General features: G+C 37.7%; 1 protein-coding gene across 1 annotated transcript in view; it reads right to left on the bottom strand.

Moving 5' to 3' along the window:
* The window catches only part of Magi2 (membrane associated guanylate kinase, WW and PDZ domain containing 2), a gene marked incomplete at its 3' end in the record, with an annotated part of 913285 nt that overhangs the window by 198702 nt on the left and 690761 nt on the right, over positions 1-23822 (bottom strand). The window contains exon 11 of the mRNA XM_013035261.1: positions 267-905. Within this exon, the coding sequence (XP_012890715.1) occupies positions 267-905 (639 nt within the window). The remainder of the gene's footprint in view (positions 1-266; positions 906-23822) is intronic.

Raw genomic sequence — 23822 nt, 5'->3', positions numbered from 1 at the left:
CATTTTGCAACAGAATACAGTTGGGGATTCAAATTACTATGTTGCTAAGACTGCAAGCACTATCACCATGGTACTTGATGTAAATTAGGAAAAGACAGCTCCTCAAAATTCAGCCAAACAATGTCCTAAATTCTTGTTTTACTTTCATCTACCTCTCCTTTAAACAAACAAACAAACAAACATGGTTTTATTCTAGCCTACAGAAACCTCTACTTACATATTACAAATGACCCTCCTATGGAAATTGCTCAGCCAGTTGGTCTTACCTCCTCGATGGATAATCAAAGAAGTCTCACTTCCGATGGGGCAGTCCTTCAGTATATCCACTACCTCTGTATGGCTCAGGTTCTGTACATTCTGCTGGTTGATCTCCACAATAAGGTCCCCTTCACACAGGCCAGGGCATCCCTGGATATCAAGTATCTGTTTCACCCGCTGTCCCGTGGGACTGTCAGCAATGGTGAAGCCAAAACCCTGGGCACCTTTCACAATGGTTAAGGTCATAAGTTCAGCTTGGGTGGCTCCAGATGAAGCCATAGACACATTGTCGTCGTGGACGGGTGGTGGATACGTGCCATCTAGCTGACTATCAGCAGGCATGGAGTGCAAAGAATGAGGTGGCCGATCTGTAATATCTGGAACCGACTGTGAGGTCCGAGAGATGTATTCCAAATATGTTTCATAGTTATGTCTTCCGTTGACCATCACTGGAGGTGGCCTTTCCATTATTGCAAGGGGTGGCACCATGCTGTTAGCAGGATCTTCAGGGTCAAAGGGCAAAGGATAGCCACGACACAAGACCAGGTTGACACTCTGACCAATAGGCACAGACTGGAAAAGTTTGACAACATCTGCATGAGTGTGTCCAAGGACACACACTTCATTAATATAGACAATGACATCACCTGCAAAAGAAGAGAGAAAGAGAGATTGACAACATGAGGTAAGTCCAATTAATGTTGACATAGAGAAATGGAATTATTTATGAGATCGGCAAAAGGGGTGCTCTGTTTCTCAGTAAGCAGTGAGAAATCAATTAGAAAAATACTTCAATTCACTGTAGGTGACACAAGGTTACAATAGGTCTGCCAACCAATATAACGATCTGGGGTAAAAAGTGCTATTTGGTTATTCTTGTAGTCCAGAAACCACTTTGTATTCAGAAAGAAAAGCTCAGAAAAAATGGTTAGGAGAACTTGAAGAAACATATATTCTATGTAGTTAAAAAAAATTCATTTTTGTTTACAGTATCATTCACCAGAGAATTTTCAATTTATTGAGAAATGGTAGCTATGAGATTTGGGCAAAAGAGAGCTCTGGCATTTGCTCTTGTTCCTATTCCTGATCTTGGGTTTGGTATCCCAGTTCCTCATCTGTGTAGTGGTTATGAGGATGGAATGAGCTACTGATGGAGAGAGCTGGGGTCAGTGTCTGGCACATGGCAAAACTTAAATAAATGTGCATCGTTAACCTTATTGTCATAGATAGTTGCTAGTAGCTCACCCCTATAATTCTAGCTACTCAGGCAGCTGATATCTGATGATCATGGTTCAAAGCCAGCCCATGCAGAAAAGTCAGTGAGATTTTTATTTCCAATTAACCATCAAAAAGCCAGGAGTAGAACTATTGCTCAAAGCAATAGCTGGCAGAGTGCCAGCTTTGAGTAAAAAAACTATAAATACAAGCTCCAGTATTGGCACCATAAAAGAAAACAAAACAAAAAAAACCTCCAACTATGATGGTGCAGACTCTTGGACCCTTCATATAACAAGCTGCTGTAAGCTTATCCTCTAATCCTAGCAAATCTGTTTCTTCTGTTGATTATTTCAGTAATGCCTTGTGCCTTCTCTCACCAATGAATTATCCTGGATCTTTACCAGTCTACTATTAGAAGCTAACTTTATAATATCAGAAATGCCCCAAATGTAGAATACTCATTATAAAAGATGTAATTAGAATGATTTTTCTGCTTTTTAAAGAATACAGAAAGACATGATTGTTTGAGATAATTGTTTTAAATTTTTTCCATTATGTATGAATAACAACTTTATTTTTAGAGATCTGTTCTATCATAGATTGGTATTTTTATCCTCACAAACCATAATACTTGAAAATTGGACTTGCAAATTGAAATTAAGTCTGGCTATGTGAGGAGTCCATGAGGGATGAAAAAACATGTTTTCACAGATTGTCAAGTGCATAACTCAACAGATATCAATGTATCAGAATAATTCTGAAATGTGTAGTGCAAATGTCAAGGGCTTTCATCTGGGACATCCCTGTCCATCAAGATAGCAAACATGGTTGAACTATCAGAGATAAATATTTTTCTGACCATTCATAGGTATATGATATAAAATAATTTCTTTATTAAATGCACTTAGAATAAATAATTACCTGAATAAAATAACTCTAAATTACACTCAACAGCACTGACTTGATTCATAGTCACTTCTCCCAAATGCAAGTGAGCCATTTAAGAACCAATCAGTCACAGCTTCTGTAATTGGTTAGATGGAACTTCACTCTTCCCTGATGCCACCAGAGAGGGTGCTGATGCATCACAGTCAGCAGGACCCAACTGAGTTGGAATGGGCACTCTTCCTCTGCCATTATGATTCCTCAATAGAGGGAGCATCTGGTTTTTCTTTGGCATCGTTTAAAATTGATTTTGATCTTCTCACAGAGTGCCAGGAAAGTGTCAGATTCAGAGAGACTGTATTTTCTCCTTCTGCTGCTCTTCCCCCATGCCCTCTCTCTGTCTTTATAGTGTGCTAGATCAAACTCAGGGGCCTCACACATGCTAGGCAAGTATTTTAACAGTGATTCAAATCCCAGCTCCCCTGCCTTTCTACTTTTAATCTTATATTCACACAGTTAAAAGGTTGAAGAAAAAAGAAATACCTATGTACTACCATGCTCATCTTTGTAGATACCTTCTTGGCTAGCACCTCACATGTAATTCCTTCTATTTCTAAAAATGGCCCTTGTCTTCAATCTGAGGCATGGTAATGATACTTTATATTCTATGTCCTGTCTGGGTGCATATAGAACTGCTGTCTCTAAGAAGTAAGTAAGCCCTAAAAAATGGTCAGCCCTAAAAGTTTTGTGTATTTTTAAACATTTTACAAATGATACCCATTTAAAATATTCTTACAACATCAATCTATTTTTATACCTGTGCCCCTAGTTCATGAATTTCTATGTTATATATTATCTATTGGTGGCCACATTGGTGTCACATCCATTTTCCTGTTGATGGATGCTGGCATTCTTATAAAATGCTAGCAAGTTTAAAGAATACTCTGCTATGGCTCAGTGTGGTGGTGTAATCCCACTCACCACAGCTACTTGGAAGACTGTGGTAGCTAGATTGTGAAACTGAGGCTAGCCTTGGTAAAGTTAGATGACCCTAACCCCCTAAAACAACAGCAGCAGCAGCAGCAACAACAACAACAACAAGGGGCTAGGGTTGTAGCATAAGTGATAGAGAGCCTACCTAGTGTGTGTGTGAAGCCCTAGGGTCACTGCACCACAACAAAGGAAGAAAGGAAAAAAAAAACGCATACTTTGGCATAAACCCTTTGCCATGGCTCCTGTTCACATATGGGAGATTATTTCTGAGTTATATATCTTGGCATGGAATTTCTGACCATTGCCTGTGTGTGCAGTTTTCAACTTGCTTGGATAAGGGCAAAAAAGATAATAATGAATTATACACTCATGGGTAATGTGTAAGACTTCTCATTGCTCTCATTTGACATGATACTTGATATTTTCAGACTTAATTTTGCAAATGTAATCGATATGATCAATTGTTTTCTTTTGCATCACCTAGATTTCTCAGGAAGGGAAAATATCTTTTCTTTTACTTCCTGAACATTCCTGTTTCACTTGGGAACTACTTTCCTGTAAAGTGAGTCCACTTTTCTTTTGCTCCAACACATTGGTGCTCACCTTTATTGTTGAGCCAATGCTCTCTGTAGGCTTGGGAGGCTGGCTGGTATATAAGTGGCCTCATGGGCAGTCAAAAGACTGAATACACTCTATCTCTTACTAGCTGTGTGCTTTCCAAAAACTGGCTTAAATACTCTGTGACTGAGACCCCACTGAAGTAATGAAGGTCAATATTGTTTCCTGGGAAAGGACTAGTGAAAAAATGTAGGCAAAAAACTTTGCAAGGTATAAATTGCTTTATATGGGATAATAGCTATTTTGTTAGTTGTTATTTTGATCAAGACAGTCCATCAAAATATTCCCACTGCAATCATTATCAGAGATGACTTCAGTATGATTGTTGAAATGACAGGCTTTGAATGGACAAGTTGAGAGTTGAAAGTCCTCTAAGATTCTCCCTACCTTTAATCACTGTGGACAATCTCATGCTGTTTTCCTGCCCTCTGCCCTGCTAGCATTTCATAGAAAAAAGAAAATGGGAACGTTCAAAACTCTTAAGATTTCCTGCCGAGTCTAAGGAGTCATTACTTGAGTTATAGTGATTAATGCTATCTATGTTTTTGCCTTTTAATGTCATCTTGCTATTTAGACACAGCATGGAAACTATTTGCGGGTCTTAGTAAGACTACTATTTAAAATTTATGAGTATTTTCCACTCAAAACATTTTTCAAGTCATCAAGCCAACAAGTGAGAAAGTAGGTTACAACAACATCTTTATGGAATGTCACAACTTTCTGAATTCAAAAAAGGATGAGTGGTCAGTTGTCCTAGGATACAACTATCTAACAACTTGAGGGCACTCAATGGCCCCTCATTAAAAACACACAGAGGCCTGGATAATGTGTGATGTTAAAAAAAAGTGTAGACGGAGATGTAAGCAAGCATTTACTTGTTCTGATAGAACTGATTGGGCAGGATATTTATAGACTTTGCTGCTGGATGAATGTCATTTACATGTTGTGAAAGGAAACTATAAGCCACCTGGTATATATCATCCTACAGTGCTAAGCCAAGTACTGGGACAGATTGGGTTTAAGAGCACAGAAAGGAATGTCATTAGGAAAACTGGCTCTAGCTCCAACTTGCTGGCCTACTTTGAGGGAGAGACTTGTACAGAAGTCACTTGATCTCCATCTTAAAAATCTTTTATAAAATAGGAATTCAAATATATCCTGCATTGCACCCTTCCTTATTTTTTTTTGTAAAATTACTGTGAGAATGAGATCATCCTTGTGAAACACTTTTAATTTTCACCAAAGGAAGGTTTACCATAAGAATAAGATGATACATTTCATTTAAAAGCTAAACACCTATTTTCATAACTATATTTCCTGGGAGATGTTATTATTTTCCATAGGACCTTCACTTCAGACAATATTAGGAACAGCTGGTTTTAGGGCTATTGGTCTCAGGTCTACTTGTCAGATTGGGTGTGACTGAATTTGGTGAATACTGCGTAGTAAAGTATTTAAAGTACAAGGGAGGGTAAAGAAGGTTGATGAAGGCTTGATACTGTTGCTCTACATGAGAAAATGTTCTGGAATAATTTCCTTTTTACTCAGGGGAGTAAATATATGTTGCCTATTATCTCATAGACACTGTCATTTTGGATAAAATAGGCACTCCTCATGACTCATTGTTGACACTGGCATTATTTTTATGCTGTGTCCTCTCCTCTCACATTCTTTCAGTCACTGTGGCCTACAGTCTTCTTTTTCAGCAGCTCTCACTGTTCCTATCTTCCTTCCTTACCCAGAACCCTGGACCAGCCTGGAATATGTGGACTTCCAACCCAATTCTCACCTTGGAATGTATGCTGGTGAATTCATACTATTCAATCTCCAGACCTATCATTTCCCAGTCTTTACCAATAATCCTCCCAGCTTATTTATTTATTTACATTTGTTGTGGGGCTTGAACTCTGGGCTGGGGTGCTGTCCCTCAGCTCTTCAGCTCAAGGCTAGTGCTCTACCACTTGAGCCACAGTGCCTCTTGCGGTTTTCTGATGTTTTATTGGAGATAAGAGTCTCATGGACTTTCCTGCCCGGGCTGGCTTTGAACTGCAATCCTCATATCTCAGCCTCCTTAGTAGGTAGGATTACAAATGAGCCACTGGCGCCTGGCCCAACTTATTTCTATTTTCACCTGCCAGTAAGTTATCATTTTGTGAAGCTGGTATCTTATCATTCATACCTTACAACTAACAACTTGTTGAACTTTGCTTTAGTTGAATTTTATTTTTCTTTTTACTTTCAAAGAGATTTACTTTCTAGGTATAATTTTGTCCCAACTCATTCATTTCTGTTGTCACTTCTTCATCAATATCTTCCAGTATTTCGATTCAAATTGCTCCCATCTCATGTTTGTAACTTACAAATTTATTCATACTTTCTTCTACTTATTTCAAGTTTTTCACAATATGCAGAGTATTAATTCTGTTTTGGACATTATTTATAAACATATACATGGAGGCTAAATAAAGATAATGAAAAGATTTAGTTATTAGACATTAGAGGGGATTTCTCAGATAAGCTTACTACGCCCACTGAGTATTTCAAATGTCTTCTTTATACAGATTTTTGATGAAAAATTACATCCATCCTAACAATTCTATGAACATTACTTTAAAAATTATTATATTTTTCTTTAGACCAACCAGATTTATTTTAGCTTTATTGTCTAAAGCTCATGTTTAAAAAATGTTTAAATTTATTATTTAATATGCACTTTTATTGCATATTGCCTACCTACTTATTTACTTCCTCACAAATACATAATAAATGATGACTGATCAGCAGATGATTGGATCAAGAAAATGTGGTATATATACACAATGGAATTCTATGCCTCCATCAGAAAGAATGACATTGCCCCATTTGTTAGGAAATGGAAAGGCTTGGGAAGTAAGCCAAGCCCAAAGAAACATAGGTCCCATGGTTTCCCTTATTTGCAATATCTAGTATATGTATGAGTCAAGCAGAAAAGGTCAGATAATGTGATGCTAGGAAAATGAACCCTTAGATATGTATTTAAATGTTTGTTTTCTTTTATGCATTTGTTTCTATTGCATTTATAAGATTATCTCTTTGTTGCTTTGTATGTTCCTCCCCCACAGTATAATCCCTGCTTTCACTATATTTGATGTCGGTATAATTTTTGGAGGAGAAGGGGAAAAACAAGTCGTTTAAGGATACAGGTGGACCTGTTGCAACAATGAGAAGTACAAGTTGTCATGTCGAAAACAAACTTTACAACTTTGGTGGGGGGGGAGGATTAGGTGGGGGTGTGGGGGGAGGCTGGGAAGGGATGTGGAGGGTAAACAAAGGAGGAGGCTGCAATGCTTGATAAGAAATGTACTCATTATCTTGCCCATGTAATTGTAACCCCTCTGTACAGTATGTTCACAATAAAAAAAAATAAATGATGACTGATACTTTTGGAGGTGTGCCCCATTCCCTCAATTAAAACTGGAAAGAACTGTTCTTGGTGAAATTCACTCTCCAAAGTATAGCACTGTGGTAATGCAGACAGTATAACAGAATCAAAGCTAGGTCTCCTTGAATTGACCTCTAAGCAAGTCAATGTGACTTTTTTATTGACAAGGCAGTAACAGTACTGGGGCTTGAAATCAGGGCCAAGGTGATATCCCTTAGCTTTTTTTTTTTTTTTTTTTTTTGCTCAAGGCTGACAGTCTATCATTTGAACCAGAGCTACAGTTCTGGCTTTTTGGTTAATTGGAGATAAGAATCTCTTGGCTCCTGCATAGCTACAATTAAGTGTAGCCATTGGTGTCTTGCCACAAAAGTTTTTTAAAAACCTATTTCACATATGTGAAAATGCTATACATATAATGAGCCATGATAATAATATATATATATTCATATATTAAAGTTTAAATGCTAGAAAAGAAGGTACAACGATAGGACAAAATTATCAGGAGAATTTTAATTTTCTAATTCTAATGTAAAATATTATACATGGCATTGTGAAGTAAAATAAGGTGAATCAATCTGCAGTATTATCGTAAGTTCAGACAATGACTTATTAACATTCTTACAGACTCAGACCAGCAATTATTTTGAAGTCAAGATGTTTAAATTTTTTGTTATTTTTTTAAATTTAATTTAATATTTGTGAACATACTGTACAGAGGGGTTACAATTACATGGGCAGGATAATGCGTACATTTCTTATCAAGCATTGCAGCCTCCTCCTTTGTTGATGTTTACATTTTTTATGTAGGTATGCCAAAACAAATGGTGTCAGTACATTCGTGAATCTTATTCTCATTTCCTCTTCCCAATGCATTTAACCACTGAATAAAAGCTTATAATGTATATACTATACATATATATAATATAACTTTCAAGAGATGATTAAACCAACTGTTTCTTCACTCTGAAATTCTTTTTTCCCCAATAACTTCCACTTTATTTTTTAAAATTTCTTTTATAATCTTTAAGCCATAAAAAGGAGTTGCCACTTAACAAAGCAGTTTATGAATAAAATGCATCTTGATTAACAACAATTCAACGTTCTCACCATCATCCCTTCCAACCTACCCCTTCCCTCACCTTCCTTAATTTTTCATTCTGACATTCTAAGACAAAGACTTTTGAATTCTAGCACCAAACGGGTTCTTTCCTCTCTTTTCCCAACTACCACCACCACCTTGCCATTAGATCCTTAGCAGCCATGACATGAACTTTTGCAGTAGTCACTTCTCTGGACTTGCTGTTGTTGGTGCTGGAAAGAGAGAGGGGAAGTCATGGCCTTGTAACAGATAAAGTCAAGTTCAAACTGTCCAGCAGCACATACAAACTGGTTAGACTACATTTTCACCAGCTCCTGCCACTTCTTCCCTACTTTAAGTTTTGCTTCAGGCCCCCATAGGTTATTTTCCTCTCCATCCTCCTTGCTTTACTTCCTGCTTCTACTCTTGCTTTGTCCCCACATGACAAACTCCTCAATCTGAAGCAATGTTTTCCTGTATGTTACTCTTCCCAACGTGTTTAACCACATCAGCAGCACCAGGATGTGTTTGATTGCAATGACTACCATTGATAATGTGCTTTGACATTACAAACTCTGTCTTTCCTCAACCTTATTGCACCCATATGGGAAAGCCATTGCTTTCTGAACTTTATACATGGGGAAACTGAACCTAGGAGAGGAAAAGCAACTTCTGAAGTCCCACTGATAATTAGGTCAGATTCAAAGACTGAATCCAGCAAAGAATTTTAAACAGCCTAGGCCATATTTTGATTTGAGGATCCTTTTGTGCCCATCAAATCATTATCAGCTATAAGGCTTGGAAAAATATTTTTAATCCCTGAATATGAAAATTGAGAGATGAACTGCAATATTCTTTTGATTAGCTGTTAATGGAAGGAGGCAGTGAAGCAGATAATTGCAAATAGGGAAATCCACTGCCACAGCTCAGTCCGTTTCCTGCTATCCTTCACAATATGCTGTTTGGAGGATGTCCCAGAGACTGTTGAGGTAGGGAGGAGACAGAGCACTGTGACCTCCACACACTGCAACAATAATGAAACATATGCTCTAGTGTACATCTCATAGCTGTGTGATCCTGGGCAAGCCAGTGGATGCAGAAACTGTGAAAGATAATCCCTCCCCACCTTTTTTTTCTCAGTGAACTCTAGGCCTAGTGCTTACTAGGTAGGTAATCTACCACCGGAGCAACTTGATTAGCCCCTTTAGGTGTGTTAGTGATGCTTCATGCCTGGGTTGGCCTGGATTTTGATTTTCCTATTTGTGACTTTCCCATGTCATCGGATAACAAGTGTGGTTCACTGTACCCAGCCATTGTGCTTCCCCTGTAGCTCGAGATGTAGGCATGCAGCACTGAGCCCAGCCATGGAGAGGGAGACTTGTTCTTTCTTTCTTTTTCCTTTTTCTTCCTTCCTTCCTTCCTTTCTTTCTTTCTTTCTTTCTTCCTTTCTTCTTGTTCTCTTTCCCCCTTCCTTTCTTTCCTTCCTCCTCCCTCCCTCCCTCCTTCCTTCCTTCTTTCCTTCTTTCCTCTTTCTCTCCCTCCCTCCCTTTCCTCCTTCTCTCCCTTTCTTCCTCTCTCCCTTTCTTCCTCCCTCCCTCTCTACCTCCCTCCCCTCCTCTCTCCCTTTCTTCCTTCCTCTGTCCCTCCCCCCTCTTTCTTTCTTCTTTCTTTCTTTCTTTCTTTCTTTCTTTCTTTCTTTCTTTCTTTCTTTCTTTCTTTCTTTCTTTCTTTCTTTCTTTCTTTTTCTTGTCCAGGCTAACCTCAAATTTTGCTTTCTAAGTAGGTAGGACTACAAGTTTGAGCCACCACATCCAGCTTTAAAAAGATCATTTCTAAGATGATTTTTTTCTAGTCCTGGGGCTTGAACTCTGGACCTGGACAGTGTCCCTGAGTTTCTTTTGCTTAGGGGGGCACTCTATCACTTGATCCATAGTGCCACTTCTGGCTCTTTTGAGTAGTTTATTGGAGATTAGAATATCAAGGAGTTTCCTGCACGGGCTGGCTTCAAACCATGATCCTCAGATCTCAGCCTCCTGAGTACTTAGGATTACAGAGTAAGCCACCAGTGTCCAATTCATTTCTAAGATCATTTTTAAGAGTTACTACATTTGTTGAGAATGTGGATTCACACACATCACTAGTTGGACAGGTAAGTGACATGCCTCTTGGAGCTTACTCCAGGTGCACTGATTTTCTCCAAAAGCAACCAGGGATTGTAATACTTATTCAAAGGCAGAGATATCCTCTATCTATACTTCATCCACAAGATGATGGAATAGCCACTTATTTCTCAAAAGAATGAAAGACTTCTTAATCACATTTTACAATTTCATCAGTGTGACCTGGTGCAGATGACTAATTAAAAGCTTGGTTTAAAGCATTTTATGTTTAATCAGCACACAAGCAACAATTGCTCCCTGGCAGATGTGAGTTAGTCCAAAGATCTATTTACATTTCCTTTGTGTTTGGCATTGAGTGGTAAGATATATTTAAATACTGGCATTTTACTTTCTTGAAAAGGAGAAAGAAAATACTTTCTAAGAGAATCTAAAGGCACTGATTATATGCTGATCTGGCAAAGATGAAACAATGCTTCTGATAAAACTATAAGTGAAGCCATAGAAAAGCACAAAAGATGGTTTCTTGCAAAGCTCCAAAGAGCAGAGGCTATTTAAAAACAACCTGCTTGCTTTAAGAAATTCAGTAGCATAAATGGTCAGCGAATCTGTCATTTCTCTAAAAGAATGTAACCCATTTTTAACCAAAAAAAAAAAAAAAGAAAATCGACAAAGGTATTATCAGAGGGATCAAGTAAGATGACAGTGGGTTACAAGAAGAAAATAAGAACAAAAGAACTCTATCTCAAAACCTGAAAGCTTATTAGAGCATGCTAAAATGTGTTGCAGTATTTCCTTGAGCTCTCCTGTGTGGGGGTGGACACAGGTGGATTCAGTCACACACAGCCACACCTGAGTTTAATGGAACCACCTCCTAGGGGTCAATTTGACCTGAACTAGCACCATTTTCTCACCTTAGTCCAACAAAGCACATTAAAAAAAATCTTCCCTGAAGTCAGGTATGGTAGCACAAACTCGCAATCTTACCGAGTCAGGAGGCTGAGGCATGAGGATTGTGGTTCAAAGCCAGCCTATGAAAAGTTCACAAGATTCTATCAAAAAAATAAAAAATAAAAAAGCCCACCAAAAGACAAAAGCAACATTAAAAAATAAAAGGATTGGGGGCAGGCTTAAGTAGTAGAGCATTTACTTAGGCAAATAAAAAGAAAAAAAACATAAAACAAAACAAAAAAACCCCACCAAACAAATGAGAAATCTCCCTTGTATGTTGTTGGGGTGGAGAGGCAGGGCAGGGGGTTCTGGCTATAGTGGAGTTGGAAACTTTTCAAAAGCAGAGCTTCCCTTTCCAAGTGGAGCTTTCCAACAGTTTATTCTGCTTTACCTGCAACTGTCAACTCTCTGTAGTTCTGTCTGAGCAAGAAAAACAAGTAACACGAAGAGAGAAAGTGAGAAAGATAAAACGGATTGATGCACTTATTTGATTTGATTGTGCTGCTTCTTGCCAATGAGTTGCCAAGTTTCTGCAACTCTGTGTGTGTGTGTGTGTGTGTGTGTGTGTGTGTTTGCGTGTTTGCTACTTGACATTCCCACACTGTTAAGATAGGTAGAGAAATGCTTTCAGTCTGAGGAAGAAGGGATTTCATTTTTGATACTGTGAAATCGATAAGAAACAGGGAATAAGACTATTTCACCACTTCAGATTACAATCTATGAAGTCATCGCCTTGATTTGCTTTGGGGGAAAAAAAGCCACTGTTTGCTCCAGTGTGAACTGGTGCTAGTCCTGAGTCCCCATGCTGGGCTGGGAGATGTCTGCTGGTGAAACTGCTTGGTTCTCACCCCGACATTTCCATCATCCTATGTGGCCTGTCTGGGAAGTATTCTGACTAGTGAGAGCCTCCATGGCAAACCAATCAACAATCCTTAAGTGGAGTGTAACACACTCCCTTATGTCGATCCACTTCTTCACTCCCTTCATTTGTGAGAAATTACAGGGCCCCTGCTGCCTTGCAGAAATGAGGGCTGCCAGAATATTTCTCCCATATGGATTTTAGAGCTAGTGCAGCATTAAGTTGCTGAGCTTCATAAAATGGGTTGGCAGAAGGAACAAATGTGCCATGCTGAAAATGTGCCTGTGTATCGCATACGCACTGGCCCAAGGTTTGACGAGAGAGCCTTCTAACGTGTGAAGAGGGAAACAGACTTGGCAGATGCGACTCGTCTCTGACAGACTATGACTATTCAAACTTGGACTCTTTGATTTCCTATTTCAGTTTCTGAAAGAGCAATATTTGATTCCAGTATTAAGAAGTCAAACTATTCATCACGCCATATATACCAAAGGTTGCCAATTAAAATCTCTCCAACACACAGTAACAGGAGAAATAATTTGTCTTGGCTCCTGTGAAATTTTAGAATGCAGAGAAAGATGGCTATTATCTCTCTAAATTTTGTGGGGCCATGCCTCACAGATGCTTTCTGTTAGACATTGCACACAGATTCTTCTGGGGATAATGTCTATGGTCTGAGGGTTTCAGGAAGATATGGAACAATTTCACTGCAGACAATGGGAGATTGTTATTCTCAGATATAACAGATAAATGGTGCAGAGAAAAAAATCAATTGAATCCCCTGCTATTTCCAATGTTTCAACTATTATATCCCATAGAAGGTGATTGAAATAAGCTAGCAGAAAATCATCACTGGAGAGTTTAAGTTGCCCTCTTCCTCCAGCTATTAAACATAAAACTATGTGAATACATTTGTAAGTAGATTCCTGTGTTTTTACATTAATTTTGATCACTGTGGATTATAATAGATTGTACATTCCATCAAAATATATTTATAAAGAGTCAGAAACAACCTAAATGTGATATTATTGTAAATTACAAGCTAGCATTCTATTTTACATGAAGTTCCTAGAAACCAGGGCAAAATTAAGAATCATACCCATATGGTATGGTGGAAGATTAATCAATTGAAAAATAAAATTTTCAGAAAGTTATTTGATTTCTTTTTTGGCCTAACTAATGCAAAACAGTCTATTAAGTCATTTCTACTGAATAAGTGTTTGAGATCAGGGAGTAATGACTAAATTGGCTAATAATATTAGCTACTATTATGTTCTAAGAATAATAACTGCCTGCCAATTGTTTTAGGGAACTTAAGTTGATTTTATTCCTTGATATAACCTGAAGGAAAATGTACTGTCCCTTTTTATAGAAGCAATCATGTCTGAGAGTAGCCAAGTTCCACAACTGCAAGTGACCAGGTAGCCACAACAATAGGGTGTTTGAGGTTGTTCCTAGGCTTATCTCCCAACTACATAGATGATTGGTTATCGAGACATTTGAAATCTCAAGATTCATTTCATCCAGTATTCATCTGGTATTCAGGCTTGGACTGGAGTTAGTTGCTTGGATTTTGTTTACCTAATTCCCCGTGTTTCACTGAATAGATTCTTTGGCATAATGTATACACATAAGTTATTTTATCATGATATAATAATCTTGTTTTTATCTACAAGGTGCAACTCTCATGAAGAAATCCCTCAATGATAGAATTATATTTGAAACAGCTACTCAGTCTGCCAAGTTTGAAAGCAAACATATGGGAACAAAAAGAAGAAATGACATTCATAGCAAAGAGGACCCATGGAGATACATTTTCAGGTCATAAGAAGCCATCAAGTACAGCATGCAGTAAGCATTATCTTAATATATTTTATGCGAGGTATATACTTTGAAAATCTACTGCCATGAAAGCTAAGATTCACAAGAACTATTAGAAATGGAACTATTTATATCTGAGTGAAAAATCTTATTGATTTCAATGAGCACAAATAGAGAAGGGGCTATTAGTTCACTGGCTACATCTGCTTTCTTAGATTGACATAGATTTGTTTTGATACATTATCAGTTTTTGTTACACAGAACTGTTAACTTCTCCACATAAGTGGTAATAAATGATTGCTGAGGATATAGGACTATTACCCATACCTATTTTGAATTCTATTTAAGCAGCTGACAGAATATAAACTCATATTTCAAATCTTTAATTATGGGCCTAAAAAAGCAAAAGATCTAAAGAGTTAGTCAATAAATAATATAAAATTATAGTCAGCAGATTATAAATATTTGTTGCTATATCAAGAGTCTGCTAGTCAATCTTTCAATAATTTCTTTAGCATAAAATGCTTAAGTCAGGATATTGGGAAAGATATTAATTAAAATTCAGGCTTAGATTAAAAAATAGAAAATAGGAGCTATGTCAAATATTTTCTGCTGTCAAATGTTTTCATCTAATTTTTGTCTTAGTTTCATTTTTCCCAATGGGCTTGACTGCAGCTTCTTAAATTTATTCACCTATTAAACATGTAATTATCATTTTAAATCTGACAATGCCTCTATTTGCATTGTAGAGAAAGATTAAAGCTAAGAAGTAGTATTTTGTTTTGGCCAAAGCAAATGAAACACTAAAACAAAATGCAATATCAATTTCACTTAAGTATTTTTCTTTGTTCAGTGAAAATTACCTTATTAAGTATTTTAAGTCAGAAAAGAGGAACCATATTATGCTTTAACAATTACTTTATTGACTATATTTGATTGGTATTCAATTAAGTCAATGCATGCAAAAATAATCATATATTATAGGTTCTAGGTTGACAAAATATACACTGATGCCTTTATTTTCATTGTCATTTAAATAGTTAAAATATCAAACTTGTTATCAGTAGGAATTATCATATCATTAGTCTGCATAATAAGGGGATAGGTAAATTTTAAAAAATCTAGTGGAGGGGGAGGAGATTGGAGCCACTGAGGGAGGAACTAGAAATACAAATTTTGGAATCATCAGCATAAGTATGTATGTTGTAAGTGTTCATTTGCTATTTCTCTATGGATTCCATATTTAAAACTTCTTTTCATCTCAATTGTACTTATTAAGTAGTAATTACTTCTGCTTTTACTAATTTAACCAGCAACTGATTTCTAATTAACAGGTGTTAATCAGTGTAACCAACATAAGATTGATGTAGCCATAAGAAAATAATTTTATTCTATTCTATTATCCATTGAATAAATACTTAAGGGGTCCTCATGAATATTGGGTGTAAGAGGCACAATCTTGACATCTTGGTGGAAGATGGAGACTTTCTGACAACTCTAGAGGTGGAATTCCACTTCACCCTTCCCACCCCCACGTGATAAGCAACTGGACTAGTAGAAGCTGACAGGGCAGGGACTTGGACAATAGGTTCCTGGACCTGTCAGAGCCACACCTCAAACTTGGGAGACTCTTCAAACTCTTGAGTTGCTTGTGACCCTGCCCCCTAACCATGACCCTAGTTAGGTCCCTTGACCCTGCTTACCATGACACCATGCCTTGGGTCTCCTGATTCTCCTCAGGTCACCATGGCATCCTTCTTCAACTCTCCAGTAGAGTTTATCTGGTTTGTTGAGATTGTTTTCTGCTCTTTCTTTACTGTAATACCCCCATGGCTCAGTTTTCTAACAGTATTAAGTATAGTCAAGGCTGCAACTTTTTTTGGGGAACATGAGTCTGCTTGCTGTCACCAGCTTTCTAATAAAGACTCCTGATTCAACGTCTCAAAATGTGGCTTTTCTGTGTCTAGCCATAGAATCCCTGTATAACACTTACTCTAAATTCTAGGAAAGGTCTAACAAATACAAAGATGTGTAAGAAATGGTCCATGACTTGAAAATACCACCAAGTAACAATAGAGTGTCAAGGTTTAGCAAAGAAAACTAGCATATATTTATCATAATTAAATGAATGTTTCCATTCAGCATTTTAGTGAAGTACTGAAAATAATTGGGGCTCCTAAAAATGACCCAAAACAAAATGAAATAAAACAAAATTACCTGTTCTCTTTGAAATAATGGAGAAAACTGTTATCTTTGGAATCCAGAATAGCATGCACAGAGTAATTGTGCATACATATTTATTGAATGTAAAAAACTAGTAGCCACATTTTAAGTAAGTAAAAGCCATCAGAGAAGAGCTGCCCAAAGGTGCGTTAAGTTTTAGCGAAACAGTGTTAGCTGGGGTGGGAGGTGGAGGTGGAGCTGTGAAGGAAAGAAGCAATGAGGGAAGCAGTGTAACTATAGAGCAGAGCCAAAATGGTAGGGCCAGAGAATGACAGTGTTTGAAGAGGGCCTAATCAGCCATTTCCAAAGTACCAGGAACAGAACATTACACTAAAAGTAGCCATTGGTTTCACCAAGTGGGTGTACCCCAATGACATTTCCTTTACTGGGCTATCGACAGTAGAAAAAAAGTATAGAAAATTGGAGAGGGAATGAACCAGCAGAGGTTTAGCTTTAGAACAGAGAGGGCTATGTCCGCTACCCTTAGACTGCAGAATGGAAATAAAAAAGATAGCAGGAGCAACAATGCAGGTTTACTTTCACTTGACTTATGAGAAGCTAAATTCATTAATGTAGTTGTGAAGATGGGAGGGAAGGGTAGGGAAAAAACAAAGGAGGAGATAACAATGCTTGATAAGAAATGTACTCATGACCTTGCTCATGTGATTGTAACCCCTCTGTACGGTATTTTCACAATAAAAACTTATTTAAAAAATGTAGTGAAGTAGGGTGAGAGACAGTAACTTGGAGGAGGGTGGCAGCGATGGGAAATATGGACAAAACCCACCCCCAACCACACCTGAATCTTAAGGTTCACCAATGCTTCCTGCCATGATAGAAATCTCTGTTCATTAATGATTTTATGGCAATACTGTTCCTTCGGACCACATTTGGGAACAGAATATAACCATGTGTCTATTGAATTGAGGTTGTCTGCCTTACTAATTCAGATAAGCAAAAGCCTCTGATTTGAATACTTGCCAAACTCTTACATTGTCTTTTATAGATCTGGATTCTATCTCTCACATGTATACAGATACATTCACACACACAAACACATACATAGACACACAATGAAGTAGTACAAGATAAGAACTTTCTTTTCATACAGAGAGAGATGGTAATAGTTACTTTTAAGAGTCAATGTGGTTTGGGTAGAGTGCCTAATTATCAAATAAACACTAATCTTTGTACTGCTGAGAAGGTATTTTACAGATGTGATTAACATGGGTGAGAGTCATGAAGCCATCTTCAAATAATCTGGGTAGGCCTCATTCCATCAGTTGGGAAATCGATAAGAACACAACAGGTTTCCCCGACAAAGAAGAAATGCTGACTCAAGCCTGGGACACCAGCTACTAGCTGACCTACAGATGCGGGGCCTGCTAACCTGGCCATTATGTCAATCACTTCCTATTGCTTCTTGTCCTTGGAGAACTGATGCAGAGAACAAAGCTCAAACTTTACTGAGAAAAAAAATAGTTCTAATTCTCAGGAACACTTAAAATACCTTCTTAAACTTATTTACTAAGCTTTAACCTCATTGGGACAACAAATCTATAATTTAGTCAGTTATCTGAGGCTAGAAAGTGTCAGGCGCTGGTGGCTCATGCCTGTAATCCTAGCTACTCAGGAGGCTGAGATCTGAGGATCATGGTTCAAAGCCAGCCTGGGCAGGAAAAGTTCATGAGACTCATCTCTAATGAACCACTAGAAAATCAGCGGTGGTGCTGTGGCTTAAATTAGTAGAGCATTAGCCTTGAGCAAAAGAGCTCAGGGACAGAACTCAGGCCTCAAGTTCAAGTCCCATGACTGCCCTCATACCCCCTCCAAAAAAATCCATAAGTTCTTCTCTCTCATGAAATCTTTCTGGTATTGTTTTACAGGAATTTTAAGATATCTTTTCAGAAAAACACAAAATGTATAGTCTCCTATTATAGATCTAAGAAGCTACCAGGAACATTTCAAAGCAGTGGCCAGGCAAGTCAGACTCTAGCCCTTCATAATTTATTTGGTATATTTTACATAGTTAGGGTAATAAAGGATATGTTTGACATAACAACGAACTAACCTTGTTTTTTGGCAAACACTATCTAAAAGTCTCTAGAGCTAAGTCCATTGCCAGCCATTCTTTTCAAGGATGGCTTGTTATTATCCTCTCGGAAATAATTAACAGACTGTAGTACAAAATAACATGGACTTTATCCTGAAATTCTTTATTGAAAAAGGTCCAGGAAACAAAGTAGTTTCAAAGTTTCACTTCCAAGATTCTTAGTTTCTGAGAACTTTTACTCTGAATTTAAAATGTAAAATACTAAAATACTATGACCAACTCACATTTTATCTAGATACTATCTTGACTTAAATGAAGGATCTAGCCTAATCATTATTCATTATTTTCATTGATAAGCACTATACTTGAACGTGGAATCTGGCGTTCAGGCTGACATACAGTACTGATCCAATTATCTTAAAACAGGCATTTGAGTGTAGTATTTGGGACTTCATTAATTCTGTTGATGAACTCAAACAGCTCTAGCACTTTCTCACATTATTAGGTTGACAAGGCTTAAAATCCACAGGGCTTTCTATCTAAATGTCTTAGTTGATCCAGATTTATCAAATCATTTTTCATCATTTTTGTTTCAGAATATGATGGTAATTTAGGCCATTAAATCCTACTATAGGAATTATTATGAAATGAATTCATTCAGTATCCATTAGAAAATTATATACTCCCTTTTTATATAAAGATTAGTCTTAAGCACATTTTTGTCTAGAAAAGCTACACAGGTACTATTTTTTGCATATGGGTAAGATGATTTCAGTAGCAAGTATGCAGCTCTGCTATTGCAGCACTAGAGCAGCTATAGACAATATACAAAGAAACGAATGTGGCTGTTGCAATAAAATTTGATTAATAAAAGCAGGCAGTTGGTAAGGTTTCCTCACTTAGTTTGTAAACCTTCGGAGAGTCCGGGAAAGATAAATAGTATTACTTCATTGGTCTTTGAATTTGGCATAGGGCCTCTTTGTGGTATCAGAACCAGGACATGAAATTGTAAGAAGACCTTCTTAGCCACTCAGAAGGGTGAGGATTGGGGTTCAAAGCCAGCCTATACAGAAAAACTGCCTGGACACTATCTCCAATTAAGCAGCAAAATATCAAACAGAGGTATGGCTTAAGTAGTAGAGTACCAATTTGTGACCTGGAGACCAACAATTCAATCCCTGAATCATCTCTGTCTCTGTCTCTGTCACTGTCTGTCTGATACATTCACACACATAGGAGATAATCAATTATAAAATGAATTTCAGTCTCATGATACCAATTGTATGTCTCAAAGTTGTTGAGACATCATCAGTTGCATTGTATGTGCTTTACTGAATATAGAATACTTTCCTATATGCTGTCCTTAGTTGGAAGAGTACATCTAGTTCATAGGAGAGATTAAATGATTGATACTCAAAGCAATTAACTGATTAGATTGGTATCTTCTGATTGCAAATCTTTCAAGTTTATTTTCTGGAAAAAACTTACAGCTAGAATTCCTTAAGAAATAAAAATGTGGGACTGGGGATGTGGCTCAGTGATAGACCGCTGGCCTTGTAGCATGTATGAAATCAAAAGTATGATTGCCAGCAAAAAAAAAAAAAAAAGTAAATGGGAGAAATCCTGTAATACAAAAGCCAAACAAGTGGCCCATTTTTCAAAAGGAGAAAAAATGTGTCTAGAAACCAGTCAAGTAACTCCTCACCTGACATTTACTGACAGTAGCTAATTGTCTCTTCAGCTTCTGACAACGATTCCTTCCATTTGAACTAAAAGAGTAAGAATGTTCACTGCATTTGGCCTGTGCTCAGTGAAATTATGACTATCGCCCCTATGGAAGGGAGAACTCAGCGAACACACACACACACACACACACACACACACACACACGATTGATTTTCTCCTTATTTAACTAGAACTGCATATAAGGGATCATAAAGCCTGGATAGGTTTTAGACCATTCCTGCCTATTAATTTGGTTTATGAGCTTCTGCTTAGTCCCTTTGTTCTTTCTTTCCTCACTGCTGCTAGGATGTCATGGGGTCAAGGGTCATTTAATTTAGGACAATCACTTGGTTGCTGCAGTTTTTTTTTTTAATTGTGAAAATACCATCCAGAGGGGTTATGTTTACATGAGCAAGGTAATGAGTACATTTCTTATCAAGCATTGTTGCCTCCTCCTTTGTTTCCCCTTACCATCCCTGCCCTCCCATCTCCACACTCCTCTCCCTTACCCCTCCCCCCCCCGTCCCCACCCCCAAACCTGATATTCAGCTTGGATTCTCTTGATAACTAGATGTTCTTTTAAAGAACCAGTTTCTAGTGTCCTTTACTGTTTCAGTATTTTGAAGTTGATAATTCCTTTGTACAACTGCTTAAAGACAGTAAGATGAAAAAAGTACAGAATAAAGACCAAAAAAATATAAAAAACCCTATTTAGAGTAACAAGATATGTAGGAAACTATGATAACACTGGAGACAAAAAAATGCAAAGGACGAGGCAATTACATACTAAAATAATTAAGAGAATCATGGTGTCCAGACTTACCTGTTCTATTCTTGGGAACTTTTGAATAATACAACTTTATTCATGCACTTAATCATTCCTAGTCTCTTCCTACTATAGTCAGTGTTTGGGCTGAGGAAAGAGGAGTTTATCTTTCCTTAGAATTCTTTATTTCCTGTCTAAAAACACTGATCAAATTGATTTGGCCAGAAGTCAATGCAATGGCTTTGTGGTATGTAGCCAGATTTTGTTACATTCCCACTCTTTAGCAAGTCGATCAGGCATGGTTTTTCAGGCAAGAGAGAATAATATGGCTCATAGAACTATGGGGGTAGATCAGCAGCAACCTGAGACATCAGTTCTGATTTGACTTCAGTTGTGGTTTTGTCTTCTGTGAACTTGGCTGCTTGTCCTTAGATAAGAGCAGAATCAATCACTGGTGCATCCATTAACTAAGGGACTGATTTTGTGGTAGGAGACTCTTCCTCCTTCCTCCATAAAACTATTAATGCTTGAACTAATGGCCAGGAATTGCTCTGGGCAAAATCGTGTCTTGAATTCCATTCCAGAAATAAGCACAGAAAGCCCACGCTAAGAATAAAATGGTTTACGATTTTAAAAAGCACACTTCACAGTTGAAATTATGACAGATATGAGCAGAAGCTGGAGGATAAACAAGTGCTGGCCAGCTGGCCACGGACACTCTAAGTGGTTTAATAGCCTACAGTAACTCTGACAACTTACTAGGCAGCTTTTATGAGTCAGGGCAAAATGAACCCACTGAAACCACTGTTGCTAGAACACCAATTCACAGAGGTGTGTAGAAAAGCTTGCAGGGCAACAAATACCCAAACCTTGCAAATTAGAAACTGCTAGCAGAGGGCAGTCTGGGTTAGGCCTCTCAGGGAATTTTAATTTATGTTTAGAACTTATTTTTACATTTAGAATTTTGGTAAACTAGTCACATAATTCTGGGGGAATTATTTTACCTCTCTGAATTTCCATTTCAATAAAAGAATAGCACAGTTTTATTCTTTTTCTTTTTGCAATACTGAGGTTTGAACTCATAGCCTTGTCTTTATTACTAAGGTGCTCTACCACATGAGCCAGGTTCCCCAGATGTTTTAATTTGGTTATCTTTTGAATAGAATCTCTCTTTTTCCCTGGGCCAGCCTGTGTTGTATTTCTCCTATTTATGCTTCTTATAACTGGACATCACCATACCCAGCTTTTATTGGTTCACATGGTGGTCTCATGAACTCTTTGCCCCAGTTGGCTTTGAACTGTGATCATCTGTATCTGTACTTCCCCAGTAGCTGGAGTTAACAGGCATCAACCACTATGTTCAGCTAAAGCACAGGCATCTGAATGCCTATTATTTTCCAGTCATTTTCTTGGCATTGAGGACAATGCAATAGACAATGATTACTTTATGCTCACCATGTGTGAGATTATATGTGAGACACTGTGCAATATGAATTAAAATGAATTATCTGGATGTACCCTCCCAGGAATCCCATTGTGATAATCTTATTGCCACTACTGGAAATAATACTGCTATTTTGTCTCTGTCTGAGAGATGGGGAACGCTGAAGCACGGAGAGGTCAATAAGTTACCAGAGCCTACTCTGCCAACCATTATATAGAACTGCCTCCCTGTTCTCTAAGCTGAACAGTGCTTGTAAATGTGATTATGAAACACCTGGGGATCTTGTGAAAATGGAGTTTCTCATAAAGTAGTTTCTCTCTGGGGAGGTTCAAGATCCTGGATATCAGAAAGACCTTCAGAGGATGTCAGTGCCATTGGTTCATGAGTCATGTCAAGAAGTGCTGGACTCTCAGTTCACACATTAGCTGGCACATTAGGAATTGCCTGGGTGCCATTAAAAATGTCTATGTCCTAGTCACAGCCCATATTGATTAAACTGAAATTTCTGGGGCTGAAATTCAGGCATGAGGATTTATTTTTAAAGATCTTTAAATAATTCTAATCTATCAGTACTCTAGAAAGCAAGTCAGTAGTTAAAGATCAGAATTAAAACCAACAAAATAAAAGTGTATTGCACTAATAAGTGGAATATAATTTGGGGAAACTTTTTACCTTGAATGATGTGTGTGTGTGTGTGTGTGTGTGTGTGTGTGTGTGTGTGTGTGTGTACACTGACTTCCTGATGTATGAAGGGTCAAAAAGAAAAATGTTGATAGCCATAACTTAGCAACAAAACCTTGTATAGTGTACCAAGAAAGGACTAAATAGGAGATGGGTAAACAGACTTAAATTCTTGGTTCTTCTCTTTCCATTAAGAACTGCTTGTGATTTCCTTTTCTTTCTTTCTTTTCTTCTTTCAGTCCTGAGCTTGAACTCAGGACCTGGATGCTGTCTCTGAGCTTTATTGTTCAAGGCTACTACTCTACCACTTAAGCTGCAGCTTTCCTTTTGGTTTTTTGGTGGTTAATTGGAGATAAGAGTCTCATGGACTTTCCTGCCTGGGCAGTCTGCAAACTGTGATTCTCAGGTCTCAGCCTCCTGAGCTAGAATTATGAATGTGTTCCATTGATGCCTGGAAGCCACTTTTTTTTAAAGCTACTTTTAATACTAAAAGCTGTTTCTTTTTCCTTCCTTTCTCCCTTTTGTCTTTACATTTTGTCTTATTCTTTTTATATTGTAAAAATACTGTACAGAGGGGTTACAATTACATGGGCAAGACATTTTGTCTTATTCTTAAAAGGACTCAAAGAAGTTTACAAATACATCATTATGACATTACTCTTTCCCATAAGGAGCTAGTTCATCATCTATTGGCAGAGATGGATATTTTAC

The sequence above is a fragment of the Dipodomys ordii genome, unplaced genomic scaffold (genome assembly GCF_000151885.1).
Source record: "Dipodomys ordii isolate 6190 unplaced genomic scaffold, Dord_2.0 Scaffold207, whole genome shotgun sequence".
Classification (NCBI taxonomy): Eukaryota; Metazoa; Chordata; class Mammalia; order Rodentia; family Heteromyidae; genus Dipodomys; species Dipodomys ordii.
Note: the sequence above shows the minus strand (reverse complement) of the source record. Positions and strands in the feature narration are given on the sequence as shown.